Here is a 12,165-nt window from a genome sequence, read left to right on the forward strand (position 1 = left end):
CTTAGCCCAGGAATAGGCAGTACAGTGACAACAGCAGAGCATGATATGTAAATCAAAAATGTATAGTAAGGGTATTCAACAAGGTAAACACGTTAATATGTTAACATGTTAATTTAGCACTTTGGGTCAAGAAAAGTGCATTATAAATCTAATTTAATCCTTCTCTACAATTTTCTGACCATTCTTATTTTGTCAAGGAACATTTAAATCTTAAATTATCTGCAAGTCAACTTCTGGATGCAACCAAGGGTGGGTACCAAAGGACAAAAACAACAAAAAAGTACTTTTATCTTGAATTTACATTTTATTCTTAACAAATAAAAACAACAATATTTGCACATGGAATTATATCAACAGTTTCAGAAATGAGGTCCCAATTAATACAAATCATTGTATGAATTAGGAAAAAAGTCCTTTCTTCTTTTTGGCTTTCTTCATAGCAGCAGGTACGGTCGGGCCTGTCAGAACTTCTGACCAATCCGGTAACTTCCTCTTGGAAGGCTGGCTAAAGTTCTGGCAAGAGAACCAAAACAATATCAACAACAGTGTAACCAGACCAGCCTCAGGAGGGATCCAAGTACAGAGGGTTTTATTACCAAACAGGGTAGTCAAGGAACAGGCAGAGATTGGTATTCAGGCAGACATAATCCAAAATTGTAATCCGAAAACAGGCAGAAGGTCGTAATATCGGCTAACATGGCAAAGTAGAGAATCCAATAGAAGTAGTCAAAAGGCAAAATGGTCAGAAACAATTTGGTCAATCCTGTGGGGTTGTTAAAGCTACATTCTTTTAAAATTCCATTACATTTAAACTAATATCAACAAACAAAGTCTAACCTTCAAATTAAAGTCACCAACACTGCAGATTATGTATTCCAACTATATCTATGACAAATCCAATACAAAACATTTATTCCCACAAAAAAACTCTTGATACCTTTGTGTTAAAATGATTTTTTCATATTTTTTCTCTTAAAAAGCTACATCCTCATCCATATATTTACTGCACTACAAAAACCATAAAAGTATTTAAACTCTGTAAAACTGTAATCCCAAGTAGTAAAGAACATATTTCTGCAACATGTTTATCAACATCTTTGCATGTCCACTTACATGTTATACCACTGAGTATTTAGCATGAAGATAGAATTATAATCCATAGTTACAAATACGCCAGCCTTTGAGGATTTACACTGATGCTAGACAGTACAGATTAGAGGAAGAGGCTATAGTAAACAAAAACACACAAGCTTGATAGATCACTGCAATCAAGACAATTATATGGCTTCAATAGTCTCCATGAAAAAAATAGATGTTCCACAATGACACAAGTAGAGATATGAATCTCTTCTCTTCTATCATACTGCCCAATGTGTTACACAACCAGACCACAATCATAAGTACTCAAAGTATGATAGTAGACCTATCAGTCCTTTGATTGAAATACCGTACTGTTAAGAAGCTCTTTCTAGAGCTCCTATATTGACCCAGGCCTGATAAACCTCTGAAAGGGGCAATGGACTGGGTTTTTGGGGTATTTCACACTGTTCCTTAAGGTCTCCGAATAGGGTATGTACATTGGCTGGGTTGAAAATGGCCCGGGTGCTGTTCTATGCCCTCTGACAGATCCTCTGAAATGTTCCTGGGAAAAAACACTAGCTTTTCTCCTTTTATGGTACGCTTATTAATATTTAGATAAGCTGTGCGCTGATTGGTTGGTTATCAACGAGTGAAGCTGGGAGCAAAAACGCAACACGGCCAACAGCAGCACTCGCTGAAACACCGAAGTTGGAGACTTGAAATAAAAACGGGCAAATAAATCTATTGTGTCTACACAACACTGTTTTCAACAGATTGACTACATATCATTTGAAATAATAACATTACTTGTTTCCACTGTTGTTGAAGCAAACTGGATTGACTTAAGTGGGTAGAACGTTAGGCTACAGCTTAGCAACCAAACCATATCGTGATTCTACTCTGCTTCAGTTAGCTAGCTAGGCTAGCTCTAGATATCTTGCTGTAAAATAACATGACAAAGATCTGGACAAACATGCATCGTGAATTGTAGATTTTCATTACGCAGGTAATTTATTTGAATGAAACACAGTCAGGAACATGAATCAACGTTAGCCCCATTGCCAATAAACTAGGCAAAATTATCACACATTCTACCTATGCTCTTGCGTTAACTAGCAAGCTAAACTTGTTTACATGCCTACAGTCTAAGTGTTACTAGTAACAGTTACTAGCAATGCTAACGTATCCTGTATCTAGATCCTGCCTTTCTCCAGTTCTTTCAAATAGATTATCTAGACAGGCGTTAGCAGTAAGCCAGACTGCTGTTCGTTTTCGGGCTATTTTTCTAATGCGACTACAGCTAGTCTAGCTAGATCCATTTGATGTGTGTTGAAACGTATTTAGCATTCTACCTAGTATGCTATATACAGGAAACGTTAGCATTGCTAATAACTGTTAGCACAACATCATACTGTCCTTATAGCTTGCGGTTGCAATAAGCATACGGTCGGAACAGCACCTCTTTCCAGGTTCAGCTTCCTAGCAAATCCTTGAAATTGTCCAAGGTTGTCAAAACTGTCTTGGGTTAAATGTTCAGAGCAAATGAATGATTGAGTGTCGAACTTCGCCAGGATCTTCTCTTAGACAACAGGAGCCATGCCTGTTGAATGTTTGGCTCCTTGGGAAGACTGTGAGTGTTAGCCTTCCCTGTACAGCCTGGAACACAGCATTTACGACCGTGGTCCATTTTCAATATCCTTGTTATAATTCAAAACGTTGTTCTTTGTAATTCCTTATAAGTAGCCTACACAAAGCAGCGCGCAGCTAAACTAGTATCGGAGATAGACGCCACCTCGGGCTGGTCTGGATGTAAATTCTGGGGCGTGACAAAGATACAGACCAGAACCAATAAGAGGGCGATCACCGGTCCTACGTAGGACCGGTAGCTTTGTTGTAAAGCTAGCGTTTTACAGCCAATTTTTTTCTTTTTGAGATTTGAATAAGAAAGAGGTGTCAATGGACTTTGATATTCACGGTATGTTCAGTTTACCCACCAAACTGTCGTTATTCAACTATGACAAGGTAAAATCGGTTTTGCAGTCAATTGCCCCATGAATGAAAACGTAATCGTGATCGAGTTGTATAGCACTATGAACATAACTCATGGTGTTCTAAACATGTCAAAGCTAGTATATGTACAATAGCATAACTAAAACAAATCCCATAAAGTGCAATACAGTCTCTATGTGAGCTTAAACTTAGCATACAAAACTGCATCCATGCAGGAAAACCTGGGACCGACCTTCATCGGATTATTATTCATCACAATTCCTCGTAAACCATTTATCTGACCCTCCAAATTGAATTTCCATGGGGATACAGGCATCTGGCAATCTCTTTGGCACTAAATCTTTAATGACCTTACTATCAGGAGAAGGAAGAAAAGAATACTGGTGTTTATCTATTTGGAGGCTGCTCTAATGCACACATATTGATCCAAAGGATTGCATGAACAGGGCCAAAGTAGGACAGAGGAAGAGAGAGAAAGTGCGACAAATGTCAATTTGACATTTGACAAATGTCAAATGGTAGTAACCCTTATTTGAGAACATGCTGAAAACAGCTAAAACAAAAACCAAAACAACTCAAGCGTACTCATGAGCAACAATGTCACCATTCAAGATAGCTGCCACTGTGCGTGTGTAGCTCTCCCACTTGGCCAAAGGTCTTGCCCCCACCAAAGGTGCTTGAGACCTTTAAAGGGCGGTCAGAGGGCCCAGGTGCTCATGCTGAGTGCTGACCCCTGGTACAGAGACGGTACCCAAGTCAAATGTAAGCCAGCTCCAAGCTAAGCCTGCTACAGGCTCATCTCGTTAGATGGGGACACGCCACGCGCCAATCCTTGCAGTGTGGGATTAGCGAAGGGCTAGGGTCGCAACCCCTCTGAGGTACGTCACAAATAAACAATGTGCTGTTGAAGAGCCCTTAACCCTGCATGAACTTTTTGACAAGGACTCTCACTCTCTTGTGCACGCTTTAAGGCTCATCTTCTGATCTGCTATTGATGTGGATTCATGGTTTATTACTCAAAGGAGATCATGACCCCTAACAGGGAAAGAGGGACCTATTAAGCTACACGCAATTGTAAGTAGTTATTGTCAGTATTAAGGCACTTCAAGAGATTCAAGAGATATTACATTTTGAGGCATCCCTCAGATATATGCATCTGTATGCCCCTAGTTTGTGCTGGGCTAAAAGTAAACATTCATCCTCAACTAAACGTAACCTTAACCCATAAGTTAATAGTTATAAATAAATACAATGTGTTGCCAGTAGTGCTAGTGAGATGTAACCCTCAGCAAGTGACTTACCATTGCCAGTATTTCCAGGTTCCAACTCCCCTTGTCACCACAAGGACCACAGACAAGCAGTTAAATTGGTACCATGTTTTATAGAGAGGTCCTAGATGAGATGTGCAGTGTGGAGACTAAGCTACATTACATTGATAGATACTTTATTCATCCCGTGGGGAAATTCAGGAAGAAAGGGTAATTACGATGGTAATACAGTGTTTCCTCTAGGATTTTTTTAAGCAGGCCAGCCAAAACAAAGTGCTAACCCTAAGCCTATATTTCAGACCAGGTTAATGTAATAGTCTAATAGCTAATGTAATATTGCACATATTTGTGTCCTATTTCCCCTAAATAAATAAAGTTAGGCTACTTAATGACACCTTACAGTCATAAAGTATGTTCTAAATGGCATAAATGCTGCCAATTAATAATTGACGTAACAACTTATTGGAAATGGTCAGTAGCCTAGCCTATCGATTAAGGGGCCTCTCGGAAGCATGTACGCTGTCTGCTTCAATTGATCTTGATAGGCTAAGTATTCAGTAGCTAATAATAACAATATACCCACTATTTATTAATTAAAACTACTTCAGCACAATAATGCACCTAAAATACAAACGTGAGCAAGGGCAGCAATCGCTATCGAATTGACATGTGCAATTTCACTAGCAGGGGAAGAATAGCCTACAAACAACGAAAATCACCAGTTAACTTAGCAAGAACTTTAGACTAATACAATAACAGCCTTAAATTAACTGACAACATAAGTTATACAACTTAGCTCTACAGTTCTCAAGGACGCACACATGCAATCTCAACTGCGCTGTGAAGCGCGTGTCCGTGCTATCCTCCGATACACTTTCTAACAATCACTGCTGATTACGGCCTAAAATTTTGTACAGCCCTATTTCTGATAACGTGGCGGCAGAAATTTAGCTGTGGAGGGCCGCCACAGAAAAATCAACATAGCGGAAACACTGTTAATAATGCTCTTTTAATATGCTATATATTCTTTGACATGTACGGATGTACGGTGCATAACAACATAATAAACTAATCTAGCATAATAAATAAATTTAAAATCCTAATAAAATCTCCACAATAATACTGGTAGTCACTCCGGCCCATGCAATTTTCTGTTACAGACCAACCCGGCTCCACATTTAAGAAAGGAAAAATGATCTGGCCCTCGCAGAAAAAAGTTTGGGGACTCCTGATCTAGTGGTTGCATAAGTAAAGATATATCTAACATGCTAACACACATTATCTTGCCCTATTTGTGAGTCATTTGTCTACATTTTGTTGAATGACATGAAAACTGTAAGGCAGGGGTGCACAATTAGGATTCAAAGAGGTCCATTGGCTGACATTCCCCCCCCCCGAAGGTCCAAACCATTACCAAAAATCTTGGAGACGGTATGATATGGTAACAATATGATTTGGGGTGTTATTCTTGTATGTGTAGGCCCTATAGCTAATGAATAAAGTACTGACGCGCTGTGGGAAGGATAAAGGCATATTTGTCTACTTCTCTTTGAAAGCTCAATTTTCTGCACCGACTTCACTGACTTTTGTGCACGCCATTCTACAACTTCTCTCTGCAGATTTTGCTTCTTTGCTGTCCGTCTCCTAACATGCATTGATAACTTTTGCTTTGATTGTCTGAGTTTTGTGAAGTGATTTCAATGATGCACGTGATTGGACAACACATCGTAGTATGGAGTGCTGTCTGGGACTTTCTCCAGCTGCGCTGAGCCAGCACAGTATCTGTTCACTGAAAATAATGGTTGCTTCATCAGTATTTAAATCAACAATTATTTATGAGAAACATATCTGGGTCCAGATAGAACCAATCAATAGGTCCGCCAATTGTGCACGGCCTGCTGTAAGGTCTTATAGCTAAGCCTAAATTTCAACAAAACATTTAAATATTTGATAAAATCCAATGTTGAGGCTTCCACAGAGCTTGATAACAACCCATTCATTTGAATCAGGTGTGTTGGAGCAGGGAAACATCTAAAACATACAGAACAGTGAACGTTGAGGACCAGGATTGAACACTCAACAAAGAACAAAACCTTTATGTCAAAAATAAGAGCTGTTCCTTGAAAGCTAGCGTCTGACCTTGTATACTGTCTAGATCTACGATTTCAGTAAACACGTACCTTTACAGAGGAATCGTTGAAAATGTCCTGTGTGTCCTCATCTGGAGACTTGTAGTTCCGGGATGCCAACATAATTGCGCCGGTCTGGAGGGTAGCTTTAGGAGTGGATGCTTCAGAGGTGCTGGGCACATGCCTAGTGCTACTAGGAGTTACCTCCTGTAAAGAAGAAAAAAAGAAATTGACAATCATTTGTGGGGGTGTATATTCTCAAACAACACTAGTCACTTGTCACTTTTAATGACTTAATGATGTTTCAATATAGGGTACACCACACTCAGCCACCAAGAGGAAGATGGGCTTCACATCCAATATCGGCAATTAATACTGACAAGAATCCTGTCCTAACCACCTGTGAGGGGTCAGGTGGAATACAGGGTCCGGGGGCACCCTCTCCTGGGAGGTAGGCCCAAGGATACTTAATTGGTATGATCGCGTAAACAGGTGAAACGCATATACTTGATTGTGCTTTCTTTAAAAGGGCCCGATAAGGTGAAGGAGAGGACAGAGTGGAGCCAGAGAATTACTCGTGCAGATGGCGGTTGAGGGACCGACCGTGATTTCCGTTTTGGAAATCCTAGTACGGCAGTGTGCCTGCTAGTTTTCTGGTTCCTCTGAACAAAAAAATATAACCGAAGTATTAGAGCAATTGTCCGTCTCAGCGTCTCGTTTTTGCTGTCCTGCACCCGGGGGGGGGGGGGGGGGGTTTCGGTGACGGAGATAGCGATTCGTCACACATCTTAGTTGATCATTGCTTTGAGTAATTTTCTTTTCCTATTAGCTGAACCAGGCTGACTCAGCCTCCATTGAATAACTCAAACATCCAGAGTAGAGTAACATCACTCTTATCTCCACTTCTAAGCCTCTAAGATATCAAACCATGCCACTTGGTCCAACAATGAACCCTTAAAAGCCTCCCGTTCAAATTAGTAGTCATGAGGCCAAAATTACATACCTCAGTAGTGATAAGCTAAACCTAGGAAATTGACTAGTGACTTAAGAGACCAAACAGTACACATTCTGACAAATCACAACTGTCCATCTGGAGTTTGTTGTGCGGATCAGACGGCATCAACCTTTAAGACAACATGTCTACTATGATAATCAACCTGAGATGCAACATCAGATGTCCTGTTGGCTTCTGTGCCTACATAAGGTTTTAGAAGGAAACAAGGACAGCCTGAATGGTGAAGCAAGAGTGTGTGTGTGTGTGTGTGTGTGTGTGGGGGGGAGGGGGGATAGAGAGAGAGGCAGAGGGAGTGCGAGAGAGGAGACCAGAAGCACACGCATGACTGCTGCTTCACTTGGAATTAAAAGACACCTGGGGTAATTAAGGAAATCCTTCCATCCATGATGGGTGTAAACACATAGCCAACCTCAACACAATGCTAATCTGATCACCTCAGTTCTTCCAGGGTAGGCTGCTGAAGGAAAGAACCGACATTGCATCATAAGACACCTCATACGATGCCTTATCTTTCTGATCGAATTACAGAGATACCAGGTTTATCCTGGGTCAAAATGGGTCTTCGGTGTTACCGCGTCACCTTATTAGCAGACATCTATGTTTGTTTTTTTGTTTTTTTTTACAATTTCAGAAATAATGGAAGCTATGCTTGAGGAAATCATTTTGCTTCCGCTTTAGATTAAAATAAGAGCTGTGAAAAATAACACGTTATGATTAAATTACAGGATTAATTTTTTATTTTTGTTTAACGCATTTAATGTAATATACCCACAATTCCACTCAATCTGCAACTTCTGGATGAGAAGTTGTGTTCCAAAAAAACTAAGATGCAACATCCAAAAAAACCAAAGTGATATGCACACTCTGCGGGAAGACGTTATTGCTCTGGATAAGAGTGTCTGCTCAATGACTGAATGCTAAATGACTGAATGTTATTGTTTCACGGAAGCAATACCAGCGTAAAGTAACCTATACCACCTCAACACAAAGCATGCGTTGGTCGGCGAGGGGAGTTCAAGAAGAATGCCTTCACTGGACGTCCCTGCTAATCAGGGATGGCACTCTGAACAGCATCGCCGTCCATTAACTATGCTCCCCCTAGTGACGGACATCCCTGCTAATCCGGGACGGCAATCTGAAGAGCTTTGCCATCCGTCCATCCATACAAAAATCAGCTGCCATCGCCTTTGAGCGTCTATGGACGGCCATATGGATGGTCATGAATGCGCCAAACCACCCTCACTGAACAGCGTAGGGCCCTCAATAAGTCTGCCTGTGACAAGTTGCCAAATGTATTGCAAAAAGCTCTAGACCGATTGATATTGTTGAGGACGAGGGGTTCATCAAAGTGGCAATGGGTGACTCGAGCATCAAGGTACCGCAAAATCAAAGACGCACACTAATGAAAAAAATTCGGAAAATCTGTAATATGTGATTAATCATGATTAATCTACAGAAACCTGTGATTAATTTGATTACAATTTGTAATAATTTCACAGCCCTAATTAAAATAGATAGGCTAATAGATTGACAATAGTCCAAGCCCCATGGTGCTATTATATATGGTTCAAAGATCAAGGTTTACCTCTTTACATATATATGCAAACTACTTAAATGCATATCAATAGAATCTAGAACTAACCAGTGGTCAGAAATTGTATTCCCAGGTGTTTTGCAATTTCCTTTTATTTTCTTTGTATATCCCTATATATTATCCGTCCAGGTTAAGAATACCAATGGAGGCTGCGTTAGAAATCATTAATCAAACTTTTGTCAGCATTTCGATTTTTTTTTCTTCATCGCTGACTTTTTTTTGCCATAGGCGCTCGGGATTTGTCATAGGCGCTCGGGAAAACGGCTTAGACGCGTGCCCAAATTTTCTCTATGCAGGAAAAACCCTGGACACATTTAACTCAGACTCCGCTTCAACCCAGAGCTTTAACACACCGACAAAGTCAATGCGACTTGCCGTATTTCTTACTTGTGACATTAACATGGAGTGATTTATATTGTGTGTTTGACTAGACTACACGTAAATCGTTAGTCCACCACTGGACTTCCAGTTATTAGCCTAGACAAGGCCAGATTATTCTTCCCTATTCCCACTCTTTTCACCTTTCCATTGGTCAAATTGTTCATTTTGTTATCCAGCTGTAAAACTAACAATAACAATATTCAGTACTGTTCATCATATCACTGTTCCATTTACTGCAATAATCATTGGGTATAATATTAAATAGCGTAATTTGATCTGCTCTACTCTCATAACGAATGTATTCCTTTAGAATACTGATCCCTACATAATAACTGGGTTTCCTCCATCTCCCTAAACCACTATTGAGGTGGTGCCCCTAATTATCTATAACCAAGTATTGAGTTAAGTATAACTATTATTAAACGACCACACCTCGCTACAAAGGGAGAGGATTTTAAACCTCAGTGTCGAAATTATTACATTTTTAACAATGTTCTACTTGAAAAGGTTTGTGGTGGGTGTGGTGAGGGGCTGCTAATGACATACTGGGTGGAGTGTGTCTGATTAATGCATTTTGTATTGACCAGAGCTAACATGATAAAGATTAACAATCGAACAAGCTATCCAATTAAGAATGCCACCATGAATAAGTAGCCCCAATGATGTCACTCCAGAGATAATACTGTAAGGTCTTAGCAGTTACGTGCATTCTTCATGTTTGTAACTGATAAACAACCTGACATTCATTAAATCGGTGGAACGTTGCATTTCAATCAGAGCTCTGCTGCATCTCCATTCACTACAGGTCTGCTGGCATACGTGGAAAATTGACATTATATAACAATAAAAAGCATTGGATTGTAGTAAACGAGTTGAGAAGAGTTTTGCCACCCTCTAGTGCAGGTATGGCCAACCCTGGTCCTCGAGAGCCACAGTTCTGCATGTTTTAGATGTTTTCCTGCTCAAGCACACTTGGTCGACCATTCATTTGAATCAGGTGTGCTGGAGCAGGGAAACATCTAAAACATGCAGGACTGCGACTTTCGAGGACCAGGGTTGGCCACCCCTGCTCTAGTGGTAATAGGAGCATGACTAAGCTTTGTAAAAGTTACTGTTCAGTGATATCACTCAACAGGCTATACTTTAGACCAGTGTTTCTCAACTGGTGCGAGCTGGTGTGGAATGGGTCGCAGACGAATAATTCTGCTCCGTCCAAAAACCAAACGTTTATTTTTATTATGTCACCAGCCATTTCCTGGCACCATCTGTAAGTTTATAGCATTCCAATGTTTTATGTTTGTATAAAGTCATTATTTGAACAAGTCAGGTCCTTTATTTTGTAAAGTTTATCTCTCTAATAATGACAAGAATCTGTGTGTGTGTGTGTGTGTGTGTACAAATTAGAATGGGTTAGTTTCTCACAATCAGCTCAAGAATTGGGCACTCTGCCAAGTTCATATTTTGCATGTGTCCTCTTTATAATCCATCAAGTGCAGTGTTGATATTGTTTGGATAAGCATTTCGACATCAAATTATGCAAAATAATGAAAAGATAATTCGCGGCCAGTTTGGCTTGCTCTCTTCGTGTCCCAGCCCCATCACTTTGATTGGTCCTCTGTAAAGTTAATATTTTGCAGGTGTCCTTTTCATAATCCAATGGAGTGCAGTACCAGCCTGGCTCTGCCCTCTTACGTACTTCCGCTCAATTTTCATTTTGCTTCTGTACTGCGTCTGGGCTTGAGGTATATTGGTCAGATGTTTCCGGTAAACTTTTTACCGGTCCAATCAGCGAACTGAGGGAGTGGCTGAGAACAATGACATTAATGTTGTGCGCTAGTTAAAGATGCGAGCAAAGCAGAGTTGGCTAAGGTGAACACTAGTGATTGGTTATGGCAGATCCAGAGTGGCTCTGGGCAGACCCAATAGTTTTAAACTTCAAAAGAGTACCCGCCTTCAAAGGACGTTAACGCTTGTCAATGGAGCGAGCCCAGACTCTCTGTACAAATGAACTGTACGAGTGCAGTACCGTATTTTTCAATAGATGTGGAGGTTGAACAAGTACTTCAGAGATTACATAATTTTTATTGTGATCTGAGAAATATAGGCACCGAAACCACCTAGAAGAACTGTCATCACCAGCTGCATCATGGGCACTGCACTATCTATAGTTCAAGGAATCTGTATTTGTGTGTTTCACTGACATTTTTATCACCGACTGCATCACAGGCACTGTACACTAGTATTCTAAATCCTAGGTTATAGCAGCATGTCTTTTGAATGTATGGCAGCTAATTACAGCTACTATTTGCTTTATTGTTTACCTTTAAATTACTTTATACCACATAACAATACGACGTGATGTCATATTGTTTGTATTTTCAGTTTCACACTCCGTCATGTTAAAACCTTCCAACTACAACACATGACTGTTCCTCGGAGGAAATAGTATGGTTAAGAGTATAGCTGACTGTTTCTCAACATAGGCTCAGGGTTAGAGGGCACGTTGAGAGAGAACAGAACAGTGAAAAGATGTCCACACATTAATAGAAGGTGAGCTGGAGATCAGATTCTGTATGAAACCTTGCCCATAAGTCAGATCAGACTGAACACTATACTGACCAAAGGGAAGTTTTGGGACATAGATTCAGGAATTTCAGCACGTAAAGGGCGCAAGCCTAAACTGAATAA

The 12,165-nt window shown here is 40.3% G+C and overlaps 1 protein-coding gene across 3 annotated transcripts in view; it reads right to left on the reverse strand.

The window, feature by feature from the left end:
* Positions 1-284: 284 nt before the first annotated feature.
* Positions 285-12,165, reverse strand: part of wrn (WRN RecQ like helicase) — a 72,973-nt gene continuing 61,092 nt past the window's right edge. For all 3 annotated transcript variants that reach the window (XM_084693653.1, XM_084693654.1, XM_084693655.1), the window contains 2 exons: positions 6,539-6,694; positions 285-513 (listed from right to left, as the gene is read on the reverse strand). In XM_084693653.1, coding sequence (XP_084549779.1) covers positions 400-513; positions 6,539-6,694 — 270 coding nt within the window. In that variant the 3' untranslated portion in view covers positions 285-399. The remainder of the gene's footprint in view (positions 514-6,538; positions 6,695-12,165) is intronic.

This window comes from Hypomesus nipponensis, chromosome 27, assembly GCF_054491055.1.
Source record: "Hypomesus nipponensis isolate SF chromosome 27, ASM5449105v1, whole genome shotgun sequence".
NCBI lineage: Eukaryota > Metazoa > Chordata > Actinopteri > Osmeriformes > Osmeridae > Hypomesus > Hypomesus nipponensis.